At 42.3% G+C, this 23,145-nt stretch overlaps 1 protein-coding gene and 1 non-coding gene across 2 annotated transcripts in view; one reads left to right on the top strand and one right to left on the bottom strand.

Annotated features, from left to right (window-relative positions):
- Positions 1–23,145, bottom strand: part of SND1 (staphylococcal nuclease and tudor domain containing 1) — a 423,895-nt gene that overhangs the window by 389,525 nt on the left and 11,225 nt on the right. The window contains exon 2 of the mRNA XM_049642985.1: positions 5,785–5,934. Coding sequence (XP_049498942.1) covers positions 5,785–5,934 — 150 coding nt within the window. The remainder of the gene's footprint in view (positions 1–5,784; positions 5,935–23,145) is intronic.
- Positions 15,018–15,130, top strand: LOC125931153 (small nucleolar RNA SNORA1). The gene has a single exon (XR_007460404.1). It is a non-coding gene; the product is annotated as a small nucleolar RNA SNORA1 (small nucleolar RNA).

Below are 23,145 nucleotides of genomic sequence, written 5' to 3'. Positions count from 1 at the left end.
CTACCTCCATTTGTTTGTCTCTTTCCAGTTTGCGAAGTGCTTTCACAAATTATTAAACTAGCCTGAAAGCAGCTCAAGGCACTGTCAGAGTAAGTGCAAGGTTCTAGTGCTCCTATTTCCCAGAGTGAGTATCCTGCTCAAGAAACAGCTTTGCTGGCGCACCTGGGTGGTTCGGTCGGTTAAGCATCCGACTTCGGCTCAGATCATGATCCCACAGTACGTGGTTTCGGGCCCCATGTTGGGCTCTGTGCTGACGGCTCAGAGCCTGGAGCCTGCTTCAGATTCTGTGTCTCCCTCTCTCTCTGACCCTCCCCCGTTCATGCTCTGTCTCTATCTCTCTAAAATAAACATTAAAAAAACTTAAAAAAAAAAAAAAAAAAAAAAAGAGCCTTGCTTATACCCAATCCCCCTACCTTTTTTAAGAACAACAGAGTTGAGAAGGGCAAGATCTATTCTCCCCAAAATGTCTCCTTTTCCTGCTGTAGTCTGAGGCTGTGCCCATGGGACCCAGGTCCCACAACCTTAGGGAAGACACCAGTAACACGTCCCGGTAAGGGGTCATCTTGACAACTGTGGTTCTTTCCTGTCACCCATCTAAGGCTCTGACACAGGAGGTGAGCCACATATCCACATAATGCCAAGGAGTCTCCATGTGACCTCCAGATCCCCACCCCATCACTTCTAGGATGGTACAAAGGGAGATGTCTCCTCTGAAGCAGTCCTGTGTCAGCAGCCACCTGCACTTGAATTTACAGTCTAGACCTAGCTCAGTGCCCCCAAGTTCCCTCAGAACAGAAATGAGGAAGGAGGGCATATGAGTTCAAGGAATATATGATCTGCAGGAGCTCACGTGCAGGAAAAATGCAAAGTACAAAAAGGAAAAGTATATACAACATGCGTACGCTGCCTGTTACAATCACCTGGAGCCACAGGGCTGGGGCTACACATAGTAAAGGCAAACAGTACATCACTGGCCTGGGAAGGAAGCCTCTGCTAACCTTTTCAGGCCATTAAGATTATTCCATGGAGTTATCCAACAAGCTTTTCTAAAAGAAAACGCCCATATGACTTCCCAGAAACCAGAAGTCAATCAAAAGATGGCAGTTCACCAACCCGCCGGACTGGTGTTCACAAAACTAGTACTGTTGTATAACATCAGTTCTGAACGCTTCTAGGAAGAACTGATCCTGTGTAAGTGCTCTCAGAGACAGAAAAACAAGCTTATCCTCACTCATCTAACGCTCTCTCCTCAAAGCACCCAAGAGCAAAAGAGCCAATTACTCAATGGTCATAGTAAGTTCACCGCATTTTCATGTCCCATCTCTACCCCCTTAAAATGAAAACAGCCACCTGTCACCAAAAAGAGTCTAATAATTGAAAAATGAGCCCAATTATCAGCCACATCACAAAAACAGTACTGAATAAACTAGCACAGCGTCCTCCATTTTTATTACCTTAGTGATCCACTTAAAAAAACATCCTCGGCTACAGGTCTGATGTTCAGGATTCAGTTTTGAGTAGCACGCTAATAAATATCTAAAATTCAGTAATACATGCTTTGCCTAAAACTTGGATAAGCTCTGACAAAACAAGTAATCTTAAAGGAACTTGATTAAAAACTCATTTATCACGGGTCAGTTCACAAGGAACTATGTAGCACCTATGAGGAAACCTCCAATTTCTACCAACTAAACAAAATTACTAACAGATTTTAAGACTTGCTGAAGGAGCACCCTTTTCTTAGGACCTCATGTTTTACAGTTGGTCAGTCACTAGGCAATAAGAGAAAGCCATACTCTAGGTCTTGGAAAGGACATATACTTAATCCTATAGGAAAACGAATTTAATTTCTGTAATCTTGCTTTCTTAAACCAGCCTTCTCAAGTTGTGTTCCATCTAGGGTTGGGCAAATTCACTAACTGCACAAGACTAGCTATGAAGAGAGGCAACTGAGGGACCCATGAGAGCTACTGATCAAACCACTCCTCACAAGGGCAACAGAGCATTCCAGGACAAATCTTTGTGCAAGTGTCCATACGGAGGACAGCCTGCAGACGGCTGTCTGCTAGAGAGGGCTATCCCAACACAGCCTCCCAGAACAACTCCAGGAACAAGAATGGGAAAGTTGCCCAAAGCATTTATCAAGGAAGCTCCAGAATGGCCTAATAGGAAGAACAGCTGTGGTCCTTTCACGATGTCTCAGAGCTCAATCTAAGAAGCAAATGGCTAGTAAGTAGTTGAGACTCAAAATTCCCTGTTTCCTTTAGAATGCCCAACGGCTGGCAATCTAGCAGCTTGCACTCTGCTCCCTGCCTCAAGCAAGGTCTGAGGTCTACCACGATGAAATGAGTTTTTTAATTCCCATCTTTTCTTCGAACCAGATGGACTGCTGAATTACTGTGAGAGTGTAAATCCTTAAAACTAGCTACTTTTGGCCATGGCCCAGTGCTCAATACGTCTTGTCCCACCTTCTTATCACCCCACCCACCGTGCCACATGTGTATGTAACTAATCCCTCAAGGCCCCACGACCCTACCACCCTAATTCTCAAAAGGCCCACTGAAAGCAGGACTGTTAACACTCATTTCTGTATTTCTCCTGAAACCAACACAGAGCTTCACACATAACAGAACTCAATAAATCTGTGGGAAATAAGTATGTAATTCCCACAATGCCCATCAATGCAGTATCTAGGCTGCCTAGAGTAGCTAGGCAACACTGGAGATTAGCCTGCAACAGGGCAGAGAGGCCTGGGAACATACAGTGGAGCCGCTTTTACTGCCACACGGCTTGGGAGAGCTGAGCCTCTTTGAAAGAAGACACAATGAGGGAAGTATGATGTGGGAAGGCAGAGAATAAGCAACTAAATGATATTTGGGACAGTGATACAAAGGGAAGCAAATGAGCAATACCATCCTGGACTCTACCTGAATGTGAAAAAAATGGACAACCTGCTCCAAAACAGCAAAAAGCCAGAAAGAAAGGGTACTGCCACATTCCACAATCCACTGATCCCCCAAAGGAAACGCTCAGGTTTTTTACCCTCATTGTTCACATGTTGATTCACTGTATATCAGTTTTGTGTTGGGCACTGACTGGGCACAAGAAGAGAGATGAGAGATAAGGTCCTTCCCCTAGACGAACTTACAGTGTTGCAGAGAAAGACATATAAGCAAGGAATGAATGTGAGAATAATATCTAGCAAGGGAATAAATGAAACTTTGTTTCAAAAAGATCTGGGAGCATATAGAGAAAGGGTTAGAGGGGAGGAGACTGAAGGCAGAAGCACCATTATTTCAGCATACCGAGCACACTATCAGAGTGAAACAAAGAACAATAGGAGTAGTAATGAAGTTTCAAGGATGGAGAAGAGAGATCTTAAAGGAGGCAGACTCTCTAGGTCTTGATAAAGGCCTGGACGTCACAAGGCAAGGGGACAGCAAGGGAAATCAGGTTTCTGTTTTGGGTTATCAGTGGGCATCACTGGTCCCTTGAGCCGGAGCAGCTTCAAAAGCACAGTAAGGGGAGAAAACCAGATCACAGCAGGGAAAAGAGAGACTAGATTATCAGGACAGAGAAGAAGTGACTGTGGCTAACAAAGGGTGAAATCTGTAGCCATCAAATACTTCATGTCTCAGGGACCTTTGAAGAGTTACCAGGAGAAACTTAGTGAGACAGGGTTGCTCTGAAAGAGGGGGAAGAAAAAAAAAAAAAAGCACCACACTGTATAAATACATGAAGCTATAATAAGGGCTGGGATCAGATCACGGAGTATTCTCTCAGCTAGAAGAGTTCCTGTAAGATTTTATTGTACTGTTACATAGGATACAGTTAAAATATTTTAGAACAAGTTCCAACTGGCCTTGTGTTTCTCTGCCCTAGATTCCCATCCACGAAACAGGAAATTAAAACCCAACCCTTCTTTCTTAGAGACTACATTGCTTCTTTCTTCTGGGGCAATGAACTTGATCAGCCCTAGCCAGCCAGGGTCAACTCTTCTCCTCACAGGAGCACTCAAGCTGTTACACAACACACAACTGAAAGGTAAAGAACTATTGAAAATGCTGGTCAAGAAAAGCACTTATAGCATGCAAAATTTGAAAAGTGCTATGAGAGAATTAATCTTAAGGGATTAAGTCTAACAGTACTAGGAGTATTTATAACAAATTAACAAATAGCAGTAGAGAGTACAAGTAACATTCATCAAGTACATTATAGACATGTGCTAAGTGCTTCACATGATCTTGTTTAAGTCTCCCAAACAATGTCTACACTATCACTATTCCCAACAGTTGTGGTCACTGACGGAGGGAGGACCAATGAAAAAGAATTTCTTTGATCTACTTTGTCATTATCCCAAGAATCTAACTGGATTACTGTTGACAGCAGAACTATGGGCAAGTTGTCTCTATCACTATTTTCTATAATATTGCTTCACTATTGTAATTCAAACAAAATGCCCCTTTTATTATAGATTCTTTAAAACACGTTTTCCTTAAACAGAAGATCCACCATGAACCGCCTTTTTTTCTTTACTTCCACGTCAGGAAACAGCAGAGGAAAGCTGAGCTACCAAACTTGCCCAACATCATCAAGTTGGGGAAAGGACAAGTAATTAGAACCCAGAAATTTCACTTCTAATGATAGCCAAAGCACTACTTAAGAAGAGACAAGAACTGAGGTTTCAAAGTATAGGAGCCAAGAAGACTAGACCATACCAAATTTGGACTCACAGCAGCTACTAGAAGATGGAAGAACTCAAGGAGTTCAAGGTAGACCACAGACAGAGGTAGAGTGATAGGGCAAAGGAGGGGAAGGCAGGACAAGCTCGTAAGTCTCTCAAATCGCCATAACACAATGGTTCTTGATTACTGAGCCCTAAGCTACCTTGAGAAACCAATTAAAAACTCCCTCCCTTGGGGCACCTGGGTGGCTCAGTCGGTTAAGCGTCCAACTTCAGCTCAGGTCATGATCTCACGGTTCATGGGTTTGAGCCCCACCTCAGGCTCTATGCTGACAGCTCAGAGCCTGGAGCCTGCTTCGGATTCTTTGTCTCCCCCTCTCTCTACTCCTCCCCCACTCACGCCCTGTCTCTCTCACTCAACAATGAATGTTAAAAAATAAAAAATAAATCAAAAAACTCCCTCAACAATGCATGTTTACACAAAACTTTGCAAACAATTTCAAGGGGTTCACAGATCGATCCAAGATTAGGAATCTGTAATAAAGCACAGGCATTCAATACACTCCCATTTATGGAAGTGAGAATGTCTGCTTGGACAGGCGATAATGTATCTCTGGAAGGAGACACAAGACACTAATGACATCAGTAGTCCCTGGAGAGAACTGGATTTTTCACTCCATATCCTTCTGAATTTTGAATGTGAATGAAGAATTCAAACACAAATTAATAAAAGAACGCTGCCATAACCAACGGCAGCCTCCAATGGCTGAGAGACTACCTAGGAAATAGTCCAACCTATGTCCCAAGAGAAGGAGTGACAATGCCGACAAGCGTGCAGAGGTGGGAAGCCTATGGGAAAAGGCGGAAAAGGCAGAAAAGGCAGAAAAGGCAGGAGAGACAGGCTGGGCCAGGGATTCACTGCTAGCGGTGTTGAGTGTGTGAACTCTGCCAGCCACACGGGTGCGTCCAAAGTCATCGTTCCTGTGACACAAAAATACTCAAAATACACAGGAAAACAAAGAGTACAAATGTGCATCAGTCAAAGACATTAGGCTAGAACCCGGGTCCACAGCCTCAGGGAAGCCTCTGGAAGCACCCACCTCATCCGGTGTATCTTTTGCATCAGGCTGTGTGGCAGCTGCCCGGCGGGCAAGATTTCCAGCTCGAATGTTGCTAAGGTTGATCTGCCTCTCAGGAGGAGGCCCTCCACGGGGCTGTCCGCGGACAATGATAGCACACCCTGAGAGGACCTACGGAGGGGAAGAAAAAGAGAAAATTAGTGGTCCAGAGGTAATCTCACCATAATGTAAGGTGTTCCCTCACCGTATCCCCAACATACTTGGCACCCTGGAGGCATTCAAATAAACGAATGGGATTGTTCTTAATTTCATTATGAGAAACACCCACAGGAAATGTTGGGCTACATACTGAAATGACAGACCCAGAAATAGTAGTAGGAATTAAACAAACAACAGAAAAGTCATAAAAGAAATAGACTGTTCAGGATAAAGGGCATGTGAGACATGGAGATGAAGGACCTCTGAAATTTCATGCCAGCAAGCACCACCACCCATGCTCTTTTCAATTATTAAGAAGTTAATGTCTCCACCCACACATCCCGTTTAGGAGGGAAGCAAGCAACGGAAGGCCTAAGAAAAGGGGAAGCTGAAGGAAGAAGCCCCTACACTCCACCCACAAGAGGCCAAGTACACCCAACGCTACACGTCCCTTGCGGACAGCACTCAGTCTAGGCCAAGAGAGACACACAAAGTGATCCAGAAAATCCACGCTCTCTAGGATTAAAACCTTCTAGCTCTGAGAGGCACCTTATAGCTCCCAAGCACAGTAGCTCCTTTTATCTCTCTAATCAAAGGCATCAGGCATAGAACCCACTTGCAAAAGAGCTCTGAAGCTCACTAGGATTTAACTTAAAATATCTGCAGGGGAGAAGGGAGGATCTCAAGTGGGAGAACAGAAGAAAAGGCGTATAGAAAAAAATGACAAACGTCACCCAAGCTATTCAAGTTGTCTTTGCTCAGCAAGGCACAATTTAATGAACAGATGGACTGGAGCACTGGCTTCACTAGATCTAAAAGACTCCCAATCTCACGCTTCAGAACAAGGAATAGGTGCTGAAAAATTAGTGATAGGCTGGCGAGATCTGCCAACATAGAGCCCTTCGGTACACAGCACCGCAGAGTTCTCCGTGAAGGAACGATGCTTGGAAAGGAAGCCACCCCTGTGTACATTTGCTTAGCTGACATTTCTCCCTCACCTCTCCACTTTAATTAATTCTTTAAATTATGAAACATTAATATAAATACAGAAGCACATTTAAGCACCTATGTACACTTAAAAAAATGAGCAAACTGAATAACCACCACCCAAGTGAAGAACTAGAACATGCTAGAACCTAAGCTCCCTTCTGTGCCCCACTCTACTTGTAGCTCCTTCCCCGCCGTCATTATGACCACCCCTCCCTTACTTTCCTGTACAGTTTTACCATCTAGGTATACATCTCTACACAATGTAGCTTCATTTTTCCTATTTCCGAACTCTCTATAAAGTGAGTCTACTGCGTGTGCCCATATGTCACTTGCTTCTTTTGCCCTTTGTTTTTTGTTTCTGTTTTGGGTTTTTGTTGATGTTGTTTTGGTGAAACTCATACATGTTGATGTAAAACACCTGTTTATTCACTTTCATGGCTATATATTTCATTGTATGAATAGAACATATTTATCCAATCTACTACCTTCTTACAGAAACTCTGTCCAACAAATATACACATTCCAATTAAAAAAAAAAAAATAGCGTTCTGATGAATGCCTCAGTATCACCAATACCTGAAGCACATACCTTGGTCTAAATGGCTCTTCCTTGGCTATACCAGGACACATATAATAAATGATGGTCTTCTTTATATATGGCAAGTCCTGCTCTTCATTTATATCCTTTCTGATCAAGTGTCACCAGTCACCAGCAATTAAACTCTATAGCTTCCAACCAGACAGCCTTTCTAACTGCCTCTCCTGAGAACCCATGCCCTGGGCATCATCCCTGGGAACTGACACCCTAAAAAAGACAAGCTCTCAAAGTGAAGCCAGGAAAGAACAGGTATCCTAGAGCACAGGATGTCTGGGGTTCCTGAAATGAGAAGCACCAAAGGAAGTAAAGGAAAAGAGTCTGCATCTGATTCATTTATAGTCAATTCGTCATAATCAGGAGAATAGCACACTGCAGAGTACCTGTACTTGAAATCACTGACGCACAAATTCCAAATGGGGCTGAGGAGAGCCAAACTACATCCAGCATACAAACCAGAGCATCTGTCCCCAATGCCTGCACCTCAGTTTTAGTCAACTTTTCACAAAAAGTAATAAAGTACTCCCAGGAGACCTAGTGCTTCTCAGTAAGCCCAGCTGGAAAAGCTAAGGCCCACGTATAAGAAAACCCACGTTGGTTGATCAAGGTTAAACCCTGATGAGTGAGCAATGACCCACGCTAGGAAAAAAAAAAAAAAAGTCCTGATTTCTCAAGTCTGACCAAAAAGCAAACAAAATAAAAAAATAAAAAAAATAAACCAACAAAACAAAACAAACACACACCACACTGAAAAGCTCAAGAACAGAATGATGAGAAGAACCCTCCTTTGTCCCCTAAATATCAGAAAGGAGCTATCTCTAATGCCTCTACTGAATAACCTAGGTCCCTGGGAGACAATAGGTCTATAACTATTACCCTGGCAAACAACTTGTGCATAGGAATTTTGCAAAACTTCCTTTGTACCTCTTCCCCTCTCCCTGAATGCTATTCTGAAGACTGCTGTCAGAACATCTCTGCATTATTGCACCAAATATGCCATTCAGACAACAGTCAATGCTTGGATTAATATTAGAGAGAGAAGACTTCTACTTTACAGGTTGCTTGACACCTTTTATACTACTGAGTATACAAATTCAAGCAGCAGGCACCAATTCAACCTCCTAAGCAACAAGAATAGATATTCATCGTGGGAGACACTGCCATTCCTATCCCCCCAGGAGGAAAAGGCTGACACGTGTACATCTCTCCAGTGAAACTTGCTCCCCCTCATTTAGGCATGGCCTTGGTAGAAAAGTAGGAAAAGACCATCTGCAGACCATTAAGAAAGAAGAGACCTATCTATAAGAGAGGAACTAGTTTCCTTCCTACTATTTATAGAACTGAAATAGTTCAACACACACTACACCTCCTTCTTGCTATCTCCATTTCTCCTTCTAAGAATTGTTAAACTCCTTTCACCTGCCTCATTTGCCAATAGTCTTTACTCAACTTCTTCCTCAATAAAAATATATTAATGGCCTTCTCTTATCCAACGTTCTTCACCAAATAAAGCCAAGGAGAAGTAGCTCCATTGGAAAAAAATTTAAAAAGACCAAGGTTTATACATCAAATTTAAACTGTATCTCCTATAGCACCAAAACAAGTCATTTTTTCCTCTGTGAAAGACCTGACATCTAAGCGGATTAATTTTTTAAATTTTATTCATTGACTGATTCATTTATTCATTGATTAATTCAATGCAAATATGAGTGCCTACTATGTGCCAGGTATCGTTCCAGGCTAGTGGCATACTCAGTGAAATATAACAGACCAAAAAATCTTCTCTTAGAGAGCGGACATCCTAGTAGGGGGAGACAAACAATAAACATAACAAGTAAATAAAATACATTGTTAGTTTATCAGAATTTTAATTTCAGAAGAATAAGGTTAAGATTGAGAGGAAACTGTCACGGATAATTGTTCTGCCAAAGCTGTACTGATTCACGTTGCAAACTTTCATGGATGCAGTAATTATCCTTAATTGCTAATTTATAGGGCATAGAAAGCAAGTCATATGGTAACTGCTTTATCCAATTATATTAATAAAATGACATATTCTAGAAAAATGATCTTAGCCCTACCTGATACAGCAGGAGGTTTGTGAAAACAGCTGTCACAATGAATCAGTTTGATTGAGATAATGGATTAGACATTTCTCGGCTCTGCCAATAAAGGCTGCAAAGGGACGTGGCGTGATTCAGAGGACCCGGCTTCAGGGCATAAGTTGGACGGTGACAAAGGCTGAGACAAGCCAGCTGAGAAGAAAAATGGGAACTCAAACTGTTCACACCCACATATAGGTTTATTGGGAGAGTTACCTAAAGTCAAACACTTTATGGGCAGCCACTAACATGTTGCCCAGCAACAGAACACATTAAATCTTCACTAGACCCTGACAATTTGGCGCACATAAGTCTTAAACCCCCAGACCACAGACATGAGGAAGACAGAAAACTTATAGAAAACCCTAGTCATGCTACACTTAGCATGTATACTCGTTAAGAAGGTGACGGTACAGAAATCCATTTAAGTATATCAGTAAAGCCAGTATTTTTTCCATAGTACCAAGAATAAAAATCATCTTGGCCTGAGAATGGAATCTTATTAGCTGAGAACATCTCATTAAGCTCTGCAAGAAGAACTAGCTTAACATATGTATCTGCCTGTTAAGATTCAAGAGAAATATCTTAGCAACACCTGCCAATATGAAGACCTAATATAAAGAATAAGGGCAGCCACCTGATGAACACTAACATGTTCCCAAAAGGCCTGAAATAAACCCTGATGTTTACAGCCAAATGACTTTCAAAAAGGGTGCCAAGATAATTCAGTGGGAAAAGAATCTTTTCAACAAAAATGGGCTAGAAAACTGAATATCCACATACAAAATAATGAAGTTGGACCTCTACTTCATACCACATACAAAACTTATATCAGAAAGTATCCAACTTTAAGAGTTAAACTATAAAACTCTTAGAAGAAAATGCAGGTATAAATCTTCATGACCTTGGATTTGGTAATGATTTCTAAGATAAGACACCATCTTACAAAGCACAAGTAACCAAAAACAAGATAAAATGGCCGTCAAAATTAAAACACAGTGACTCAGGGGTGCCTCGGTGGCTCAGTCCATTAAGCGTCCAGGGTCAAGATCCCAGGGTCATGGAATCAAGCCCCGCAATGAGCTCTGTGCAGAGCATGATGAACCTGCTTGAGATTTTCTTTCTCTCTCTCTCGCTCTCTCTCTCCTGACTCACTCACTCTCTCTTTCTCTCTCTCTCCCCCCCTCCCAATACCCCTCTCCACCGCTGGCATGCTCTTTAAAAAAAAAAAACACAAAAAACAGTGACTCAGGGACACTATAGACAGTGAAAAGACAATATTTACAAAACATATCTGATAGGGGTCTAGTACCTAGAATAAGGAAATACTGTAACTCAATTTAAAAAACGACGCAATTTGGGTGCCTGCCTGGGTGGCTCAGTCGGCTAAGCATCCAACTTCGGCTCAGGTCATGATCTCGCAGCCCGTAGGTTCGAGCCTCGTGTCAGGTTCTGTGCTGACAGCTCAGAGCCTGGAGCCTGTTTCAGATTCTGTGTCTCCCTCTTTCTCTGACCCTCCCCTGTTCATGCTCTCTCTCTCTCTCTCTCTGTCTCAAAAATAAATAAACATTAAAAAAAAATTTTTTTAAATAAAAAAAATAAATAAAAAACAACGCAATTAAAAATGGGAAAGGGGTGCCTGGGTGGCTCAGTCGGTTAAGTGTAGGACTCTAGATTTCAGCTCATGTCATGATCTCACAGTTCATGAGAGCCCCACATCAGGCTCCATGCAGAGCCTGCTTGGAGTTCTCTCTCTCCCTCTTTCTGCCCCTCCCCTGCTCACACTCTCTCAAACTTTAAAAAAAGTGGGGAAAAGATAGGAATACATTTACCCAAAGAAGATATACAAATGGCCAGTAAGTACAGGGAAATGCAAATCTAAGCCACAATGACATATCACTTCACAGCCACTAGGAAAGCTATAAGCAATAAGTGAAACCATAGTAAGTGTTGGCAAGGATGTGGACAAATTAGATCCCTCATACGTTGTTGGTGATGCAGTCATTTTGGAAAACAGCCTGGCAGTGCCTTAAAAGTTTAACAAAGCATTAGCACAGGACCCAGCAATTCCACTCCTAGGTATATACCCAAGAGAATAAAGTATGTCCACACAAAAACTTGTACACAAATGTTCATTACAATGTTATTCATAATAGCCAAGAAGAGTGGAAAATAACCCAAATGTTCATCACGTGATGAACGGATAAATAAAATGTGGCCTATCCATAAAATGGAATATTATTCAGAAATAAGAAGTGAAGTACTGATTGATACTGCAACATGAATGAACCTTGAAAATATTACAATAAGTGAAAGAAGCCCGACGGAAACAGCTACACCCTTAATGATTTCATTTCTGTGAAATGTCCAGAATAGGCAAACCCATAGGCAGAAAGTAGATTGGTGGTTCCCAAAGACTGGAGGGAGGGGAGCAGATGGGTTTAGGGTTTCTTTCTCTTTTCAGTACTGATGAAAATGTTCTAGAATTAGACAATGGTGAACGTTGTATAAATACAGGAAAAGCCACTGAATTATATGCTTTAAAAGGGTGAATTTTATGGTATGTGAATTTATTTCTAAAGAAAAAACTTTTTTAACATCCAACATGGAAGTACAAAAACTTGAGGATATAAAACATATACTTTGCTACAGAGGATTGCCATATCTAGCAGGAAGGTTAGGTGCTCAGCTGAACAACCCTAACAAAAAAATGTTTTAAAAAAGGCAGTTGACTCAGTAGCAAAAGCCAGCCATGGTGACTCACCAAAGAATGGAGGGCCACTGTAAACTTTCCAGTCCTCTAGAAATAACAAGGTAGAAGTGACAGGAAGGAAGCAGGACTTCAGCAAAATCTACAAAGCTCAAAAATGATGAAAATGGCTGAAAACAACAGAAGCTTTTTCTGAGAAACCACACAGCAATGAGAATGCACTCCTTTCCCTCTGTGGCACAGAAAGAAGAACGAGGAAAGTCACTGGGCTGAAAGATCCACAGTGCCATCTGGAAGCATGCAACTGCCACAACCCAGGTTGCACGTGCAGGGGCTATATGTCAGAGTGACAGAGAAGCAGGCCAGGGACCCTTCCCTGGACAAGAAATCTTCTTTACCTGAAAATACCATCAGGGGATCAAGAAGAAGCTGTTGTGGATGGGATAGGAAAGCTTTTATTAAATACATTTTCATGAAGCAAAAAACTATTAAAAAAAAAAACAGGATTAAAGTAAGAGTAACTGAAGAGAAACTAAATTGTGGAAAATTTCGGAAAAAGTGTATCAGGAAAAAACTTCTTGGCAGCCAGCACCATTGCCTCCACAAGAAGAATCCTCTCTTGAAAATTAAAAAGTCATTGAGACAAAGAGCAAGCAATCCCAAAAGAACATAAGCTGTGTGGTCTGGGAGGTCTTTCCCAGAATACTCGCCAACACAGCCAGCTTCTTCTTTCTTTTTCTGGCAACAGCAAGAGGCAAACCTAAATTAGAGGGCCAGCAATCAAACACAATGAACTGGAAGCCCCTGGACTCATGGCAGGCCATTTCAGTTGCTGCAGGCGCACCAGCTCATCCAGCAGAGATGAGTGTAAGTGAGCAGCTGCTCCGGGGGCCAGCTATACCACAAGGTCCTCAGTTTGAAATCTGGGGACTTTACATCTCAGAGGGACCAGAAGGGTCATCTACAGAGAGAGGGCCACTAAGAGAAGATCTCATCCAGGCCCTTGTATTTTAGAGGTGAAAATCTGCAAGCAAAACAAGTAAAATGACTTTTGCTTACAATAAAGTATTGACGGCCGAGCAAGGACTAGACATAAAGTCCCCCAATCCTGATGTTCCACCATGCTGCATGTAGAAACAAGCTTTGGGGGGGGGGGGGGGGGGCTGACGTGTATTAAAACGGTATCTGAAGTTACCTACTGGTTAGATCTTTTGCCCAAGTAAAATCTCCATTTTTATGTGTCAGCAGAGCAGGTGTCGAAGACTAAGCAAGTAAAGCTTCCATGAGCTTACTGCTCCAAATCAAACCAACACTTGTTAAATACCACCATATGCAACGCAAGCAGAGACTTAAGAGTCTAATATTACAAAAGAACACCCAAAAAAGAAGCACAAAGGAAGAAAACTCCAGAATGATAAAAACAGGATTGGCAAACTACAGCCCACTGGCCAAATCCATCCCACTGCCTGCTTTTGTACAACCCAAGAGCTAAAAATGGTTTTTACATTTTTAAATGGCTGGGGGAAAAAAAAAATCAAAAGGGTATTATGTAACATATGAAAAGAGTATGAAATTCAAATTTCAGTGTCCATAAATAAAGTTTTATTGGAACATGGCCAAGATCATTTATTTACATAATTGTCTATGGCTGCTTTCACACTGGAACAGCAGAGTTGAGTAGCTTCAACAGAGACCGTATGGCCTGCAAAGCCTAAAATATTTACTACCTGGCCCTTTACAGAGTCACTTTGCCAACCTCTTATATATTATGACATGACAAGGAAAGGAGATAAAAACTAGTGTTATGGAAGTCTAAATAGCAAGTGCACAGCAAAAATAAATTCAGGACTACCACTTCAAGTTATACAAACTGCTCCTTTTTGAAATCGGAGAAGAACAGAGGTATATGACAATAAGAATTTAGTTTCAGAATCAAAGCAGTGTCAGTGGTTAATTGGCTCTATCAGCCTCAGTTTCCTCATTTATAAATGTTCACAAAACATGTAAGAATACCCACGAGAGTTGTTATGAAACCTAAACGAGAATAAAAGCACTTGAGCACAGAGGCTGGTCAAAAGACCCAATACATAACGCCAATATCGTTATAAGAAATGGCTCAAGGGGCACCTGAATGGCTCATTCAGTTAAGTGGCAGACTCTTGATTTCGGCTCAGGTCATGATCTCGTGGCTCGTGAGATGGAGCCCCATACTGGGCTCCACGCTGACAGCTGACAACACGCAGAGCGCCTGCTTCTGATTATCTCTCTCCCTCTCTCTCTCTGCTCTTCCCCCACTTGTGCCCACTCACTCTCAAAATAAACAAACAAAAAAGAGGGGAGCCTGGGTGGCTCAGTCAGTTAAGCATCAGACTCTTGATTTTGGCTCAGGTCATGATCTCACGGTTCATGGGTTGGGAGCCCACGTTGGGCTCTGGGCTGACAGTGAAGAGCCTGCTTGGGATTCTCTCTCTGCTCCTCCTGTGCATGCTCTCCCTCTCTCTCAAAATAAATAAACTTTTAAAAACATTTTTAAAAAAAAGAAAGAAGAAAACAGCTCAGACTGTAGTCACAAGTAAAGACTGTAAGAGTATGTACAAACAGAAAAAGGTGGACATTTCCTCCAGGAGTATAAAAGAAGGTATCAAAATCATGGAAATTCTCCCACAACTGAATTCAGTCAAAAAGGATTAAATAGTGGCTACACTGAGACACAGGGGATGCTTCCATGACAGCAAGTTTATTGAAGTGGTGACAATGAGACCTGTAACACTTTCTGCTAGGCTGATGAAGCAGAGTGGAAGTAACAAAACTTTTCAATACCAGAAGGAACTAAAGAATAATAATTTTAGATCATTTGCCAAAATAGCAATCAATGTACTTCCTACAATTTTACTTCTAGGGCCATAAGGTAAAGGAACTGGATCACAAAGATTACAGGTGGGGAATATCTGAAGAACGTCCATATGCAAGTGGAGATCAAAGAAGCCGAACTGAAAGAACCCTGGGCTGACAGTGACAACCATGGATTGATTCTTTTCAAAAGGGCTATTTTGAAGATTATGATTCTGACTTTGGAGGAACTGCAGGGGTTGGCACTGGAAGGAACCACATGTAAAATTCCTTAAGTAATAATTTATTGACTTAAAGAAGTGAACAAGTCTGTGCTCAAAAACTTCCAATGTTATTACTATTAAATTCGTATTATTTATATGTTAAAAAAAGGATTAAATAACCCATAATCTACCTTCCTCATTTGCCAGCTAAGATACCCCCTCCCTAGAGAGGTAAATGTTATGTGTTTGTCAGAACTTTTGTCCTCAAAGGTAATGTTAAGTATCATATCCTAAGTCTGCACTGAACTTCATCCCTGACAAAGAGTGGTGGCGATCAAAGCCTCAGGTGACCATGAACTCTGAAATCAGTCTTGAGTCTGAAAACAAATTCAAGTAAAAATCATTCCAAGCACTGTGATGTTCCCTTCTGTATAAATGAGGGCAATACTACGACCACCGTCTTCTCTGGATTGTGAGGATGACTAAGTGAGATGCCTCACGGCACCTGACTCCTAGCAGGTACTCAGTAACGTTAAGGGCACATTGGTCTCCCTTCCCTTCCCTTTCCCTTCCCTTTCCCTTCCCTTTCCCTTCCCTTTCCCTTCCCTTCCCTTCCCTTCCTATCCTCCACCCCTCTGCATCCTCACAACCATGCTCTGAGGGAGCAGAGCAGGCACCATTCTCCTCACTTTCTGAGGAAACCGTGGCACTTATACGATGGCATCAGAGCTAGGACACACGTCTTCCCAGCACACTTCCAATAAACCCCAAATACTAAATATATGTGAAATGGGAGTCAAAAATTGGTGGCAGAGGGCAAAATAGGTGAAGAGAGCCAAAAGGTACAAACTTCTAATTATAAGACAAAGTAAGTCGTGGAGATGCAATGCACAGCATGGCAACTACTGTATTGCATATTTGAAAGGTGCAAAGAGAGCTTAAAAGATCTCATCACAAGAAAAAAAAATCTGTAACTATGTACGGTGACAGATTCTAACTAGCCTTATTGTGAACATTTTATATATCCAACTGTTATGCCGTACAACCGAAACTAATATATATACTAATATATAGCTTACATAAAACACCAAGGTTGTAACTTCTGCACAAATAAAGCCTCACCATCAAGGAACTGACTCAATCTCCAGGAAGCCTGTACCAGGATGTACCCAGGATGATGGTCCTCTGCAGAGCCAAGTTCTCACTACTCAATGCTGAGCCCCGCTGTTGTCAAGGATCCAGAGATCGAGACACAGTTATGCAGAAATAAGAGAACTCAGGAAGAACTGTATGTCAGGCAAATGTGTCATTTCAGAGAAATCCATTTCAGTTGTCAAAAGAAAATCTCAAAGTGGGCAACAGTCACGTGCGAAAATTACCAAAGAAAGAAGCAAAAATTGACTTCAGAACATAAAAGATTATCACTTAACGGATTTTGACCCCTCTACCAAATGCTTAAGGTCAAGTACTCACACTATATTAAAGATGAAAAATTACTGTAGTGAGCAGGGCTTTTTGTTGGAGATTTTGCTGTTTAAATTTATTTTTTCTTATTTTTATTTTGAGGGAGAGAAAGAGAGTGCGCAAGCACGGAAGGGGCAGAGGGAGAGAGAAACCCAAGCAGGCTGCACACTTAGCACACAGCCCAACATGGGGCTCGATCCCACAAACCGTGAGATCATGACCTGAGCTGAAATCAAGAGTCAGACGCTAAACCAACTGAGCCACCCAGGCACCCCTAAAATGCTTTGGAATCACAGAATTGAAACCTTCTCTAAGCACACAGTTCAAAAAGGCTATCACACCCAAAAAGGATCTTGGGTTTTAAAGAGAGTCCCTCTTTCTTCCTATGCTAGTTATCTGGTGGGAATTTTAAAAATTTACATATGTGGTCTAATTAGGTTTTACAGTCAGGAAAGCCAGAAGCTCCTCAACGTCTCTAAAGTTTTAAGGAAAAACTGATGGAAGTTCAGTTACAATAATTAAGAACATTCTGTAAGAGAGGAGAGCACCATCCACATTTTTGGTTTCAGTGAAGCCTTGGAATCTTGGTTGTAATCTCTTTACCTCTCAGAGTTGGCCTTATCATCATAGAGGAATGGGATTATCAAAAACAATGCCTGAGTCCCCCCTCTCTAATCTACAAGGAGTGGTTTTGGGAGATGCCAAAAGAAATTCTGTTAATTTGCAAGACACAGGATTTTCTTTTGTTCTTAACCAAATTCTGTAATTTCCTCCTCCCGTCCTCCATACCTTTGCCCTTCTCCACAATGTGGATTGTCCAGATCAAAATGTAGAGTAGTATTTTCAGCCAGCATGTGGAGGGGACAGGAAGAAGAGTCTCTACTGCTAATCAACTATAGCTTGAAAGCACTGAACAGTTATGTCACTGCAGCCACCATGGCTACAGACTAGAGAGAAAAATGACTCAGTTGAGTCCCATCATCTTTCAATTGAAACAAAAGAATAAAAAAGGCAGAAGTGAGAAGGGTGCACAGAAAGCCTCTGAAAAAAATTACAGGCCAGAAATCACGGGAGAGCCTGTTAGAAATGCAGACACACCAATTCCACCCAGGACCTACAGAAGCAGAACCTGCATTTCAATAAGATCCTTGAGTGATGGGTATGCACAATAAAGTTATTAATTCCCTGCCTCTTTATCCCCACCCTAACTCCCTGGCTTAGAAACATGTTCTCCAGCAAATTCAGCTTAAACTATCTCCACAAAGAGGCCTTCCAAATCCCCGAACTGGGTCAGAAAGCCTTGCTACGTGTGCTCTCTGACTACACCATACTTCTACTCATGGAATTTATCTCAACACTAAATAGTATAGTTGTTTAGTACTGGCTTTCCTCTCTAAGCTACGAGATCTATAATGGCAAGGACCAGGTCTATGTTACTCACCCTGATAGCCCCCGAGCCCAAAACAAGACCAGAGACAAAGTCAGCATTCAATAAGTATTTTTTGAATAAATGAATGGCCCTACTGTGTAAAAAGCACAGTGCCAGATTCTGGAGAGAAGGGACAAGAACAATCAAGACATGGTCCTTGTCCTTAAACAACTCCTAGCTTAGTGGATTTTTGCCAGAGCTAACGAGAGCCAGGATCTCAAGAGCACGTGCCACACGCACAGCTGTTTTCCTATTTCTCTGCCAAATGACAACAGGTAGCCCAAATGTTCTCCAAGGCCTTCCACCCACCCCCTTGGCATGATCCACAGGCAGGCATGTCCTCACCCAGTCCGCTTCATCCCGTATTCTCCACTGCCGGAGTTCAGTCCCTTGTCCAGCCTTCTCTCTGCCCTCTATAACGCAGCTCCAAGTCCTCGGCATCGTTCCATTCTCCCCTAGGAAGCCTGTGCTGCTGCTGAGAACATTTTCCTCAGCACCCCCTTCCCTCAGCAATCCTCTTATTACGTGATGTCGAATTTCCCTTGTTACCTCTTTCAAGAATGTCTTACCTGACTCCTTTCTAACCACTCAATTGATTGTTTCCTGTGAGCTGTCAAGTCTACTCGATTCAACAGAAACCACTCAAATCTATATCCCAGACCACACTGGAGAATCTCCCAATTAACTGTTCAATATTCAATTGCCTTCCCACTTTCCTCAGTCATTTCCCATATCCCCCAAAGGGACACTAAGCAAATGCAGTAATTTCATCTATGATTATATTCTCCATGATTCTTATATTTATTCTTATTTAACAGACAAGCATCTCTCGGTAGATTTACACCCCAAAGTCTATATCCAAATACCTAAGGTAACAAAAACATATTTGAATTCCTTAACTGGTAGCAACGAAAGTAACACTATTTCCTTTTAATCATCAGAGAAGCAACTCACAGAGAAACGTAAGCAGACAGGAAAAGAACACACCATGACAGGGACGGAAGTGCTGAGAGAAGGCACCGGCAAGCTTAGGCCACCATCAAGCCAGCTCACAGCTGCTCACAGCTGTTGGCAACAGGCTCATAATCCACCCCCCCCACCCTTTCCCACCCTCCCCCCACCACCACCAGATCCCAGTTGGAGTCCAACGCAGCCACTAAAAACATCAAATTCTAGACTCTAGGACTCTGATGAAGCACTGTATTATAGATGTGTTCCTGTGCGGGTCATGGGCAGGGTTAACAATTCCAAGGCCTGTGCCTTCTGAATGTTTTCCACATCCCAACCTGTAACAGTGATTACCAAACAATGATGGACAGGAGCCCTAATCCAAAGATTTGGTTGGGGACTATCAGAAATTTTAAAGCACTAAAAGCACTTTCAAAAGTTACTGATTTGTGGGGGCGCCTGGGTGGCTCAGTCGGCTGAGCATTCCAACTTCGGCTCAGGTCATGATCTCACGCTTCGTGGGTTTGAGCCCCGCGTCGGGCTCTGTGTTGACAGTTCAGAGCCTGGAACCTGCTTCAGATTCTGTGTCTCCCTCTCTCTGCCCTTCCTCCACTTGCGCTCTGTTTCTTTCTCTCTCAAAAATAAACAAACATTAAAAAAAAATTTTTTTAAGTTACAGATTTGTACTTTTTCTTAAACATTTCAAAATACACACTTCTAGGGTATCTGGCCTCAGCCTATCTTACGGGTTTCAATAACTGATGCAGTTTTTCTGTTTCCATACATTTCATATACATGCCCACTCTGCATTTCAGAACTATTGCATACGGATAGTCATATAAGAGGAGGGTTGAAGATCATATGCCTCTTGAACTTCTGTGTGTTCACCACAGGTAGTGGAGGCAACTCCCCAAAGACACAGGCTTCTTCTCTTAAGGAAACCCAAGAAAAAGTTGTTCCTGATCGCAAACAAGACCTCCCCTCCTCTGCGCAGTAACTGAGAGGTGAACCAGCAGTGGCCAAGGTAGGGTGGAGAAGCCTGGGAGTGCATTCCAGGAGCTACTCGGTTACTGGATCCATCCAGCCCTCATCCCCACTCTGACTCCTTCCTCCTCAGGACCAATGCTCAGAGGAAGGAGGGAAGTACCCCCATGATTCCTGATCCAGGGAGGCAGCGGCCAGAGGGCAGCTCCCGTGGCTGCCATCCCTGACTTCTCACAGCACTGCTGGCATAGTGGCCCTGAGTACAATAGGTCACATCATAGTCCAATGATAAGGAGGGTTAAGAGGGCTGACACTAGAAACAGCTAAATGAAAGCACACCAGAGATCCCGAAATACCCAAGAGAAATGAAGATTAGTACCTTGAGTATTTCTCAGGCTTGTTTCCACGAAGTCCTATGCATTTTTCCTCAGAATGAACTTACAGCAATAGGATGCCAGCTTATAAAGCAGAATACTCAGCACTATTCAGAGTGAATCATCTCTAAAGGACATCTAATACGTTTATTTTGATTTATATGCAGGACTGACTGCAGAACTTAGGATGCACTTCAATTTCTATGCTACCCATGAAAAACATTAATTTTCCCATTTTATTTTCCAGATTTGTTTGGAAACTTTTCCTATTTGAAACGTTCATGGTCAATTTTAGATGTCAAAATAAAGTACAAATCACAAATCTACCATAAACATTTCAGAGTCCTTTATTGCTAAATTAATGCACCATCCCAGGATTCTTATAATTAAAATCCTAGGAAAACTATGATGGGGGATTAAAAATGGAAGTCTCCTATCATCGAACACACCTGGAGATCACCCTACTACCTGCTGGTGGCCCAGCCTAGCCCCTCCATCCTCCAGCACAAGGCACAGATTTGCATACCTCCTCAAGAAGCTAAATAGAAGGTATCTAGCCTATCTGGAATTTCCTTGCATTATCTTCACTGCAGGTACTGCCCCTCCATTTTTATTAAAAACATCCATAATATTCTACATATCCTATGCTAACCATAAAGTCCAGCTCTCTCACCTTTGGGGGAGCACACTCTCTAATGAATAACAAAATAAATACAGTTCTTTAACATATAAAGCATAGAAATTTCAAATCCAAGTTTACGGACAGCTCACAGACACAGAGCATCTTTACTTTCAGCAGTACCATCAACCACTTTCAAAAACCAATTTTCTAAGTTCTTGTCCCTCAGATAATCTAAGTCCCAAGCTTCTTATTGTCCCTACATTGGCTTTCAGCTTCTCCTGTTGACAATCAAAGAAACGCATTTTCTACCACACAAGAGACAGAAGAGATACTCTCATCAAGAGCACTGATAAGGGAACACTTAAGAATTAAATGGAAACCAAGCAGTCGAGCCAACAGCCCTATAGCTGCTTGGCCACGTAAAGGAAAGTTATTCCTCCAGAGCTAGAATCTGATGACTGACACTGGGGCAGGGCAGGGCTTACCCAGGCAGGAGCTGGGCCTGTGCCCCACAGAGAGCCTGCGGGAGGTCTCAGGAGATTCTAAAGCTCTCACAAGAGAGGAGTTTAACAAGATAACTGGGCTTTAAAGTAATAGAGGCAACCTCCTGGCCTCTGGGCTGTGAAAGGGCTCACCTGCCAGGAGTAATAACACAAGCAATTACTGCACACAGAATAATAGATCTCAGCAGGATTCCAGGACCCAGGCACTCCAGAGTCCCCCCTTCCACAGAGGGAAGGAAAGGGAGGGAGGGAAAGAATGCACCACTTTTCATGAAGACCTTGGAGAGTCCTATTAGGTAAGCAGATAAATTACACTTGGCATAGTAATTCACTGTTTTGGGTTGTTACCAAAAATAAAAATGCCCCTGGTATTAAAGGCTATAAAACAATGGATTTCCCCTCTCCTGGAACAGAATTCATAAAGTTTAAAAGTTCACTAACCTCCCATCCCAGAGACTAGGAACAAAGACTCAGAGCCTCGCTTCTTGTTCCTTTCTCTACTACAAACTTCCAGCAACGCTTAGTCACTTTAGGCAAGTTGCCTTAACCTTACACATTGCATCCAGATTACTCACAGCTGCTTTCAAGACCATCTGAGTATTCCCACCTGTACTTAGCCATTTCTCCTGCCTTTCATCTCACCCATTTTATTCCTCTGCCTCTGTCAAGACCTGTCACTTTCACCACCTTCCCAGAAAAGATTTTTAAAACAAATGGATATGAAAATATGACATTTGATTTTCCAATGTGTCCATTCTCCAAAAAACATCAATACTTAAATTCACAAGTTCCCCTTTCCACCATAAAACAAAGCTACCTACACCTCTATTTAACAGCAACATTTTAATAAGACTGACAACTAAAATTTCATCAGACCAAAGCTTTACCCGGAACAAAGCACATAACCTGAGGTCTCAAGCCTAGGCTGCCTACTCTCCATTAAAGGCTTTCCTTAGCCATGAGACCCTCCCCTCAGCCATCCTAGTTGCTAGATGTACAGAAACACCTACCTTCTGTTTATTTAGGTCTCTGTGAACTTTGTGACCCCACACTCTCCCAGATTTAACTGTTCTTACTAAGCACAGTAAACATCCATTTCATCACTGGAATCACATACTCTGAAGTGAAAAGAGGTGTTACTGATAATTATGCCAAGACAACAGGTGTGAACAGCAAGAGCCCAGGCAGACTGGGATGGAAGCTGCCCTGTCATTACAAAGGTGCCAAGGCCAGGTAAAGGAGCTGTTCCTTGCAAATAACTAATTTATGTTCCTGCTGGGAGACTGGAGGTTTAGGGAACTGGCATAGAGAACCAAAAAACCCCCAAACAAATTTGGATTATTTGGTTCCCCTTGGGGATAAAGAAAATAGAAAATGTTTTACATCGCAGTGAAAAACTGCTATATATAC

This window comes from Panthera uncia, chromosome A2 (genome assembly GCF_023721935.1).
Source record: "Panthera uncia isolate 11264 chromosome A2, Puncia_PCG_1.0, whole genome shotgun sequence".
Lineage (NCBI taxonomy): Eukaryota > Metazoa > Chordata > Mammalia > Carnivora > Felidae > Panthera > Panthera uncia.
This window is presented reverse-complemented; position numbering and strand designations above follow the sequence as displayed.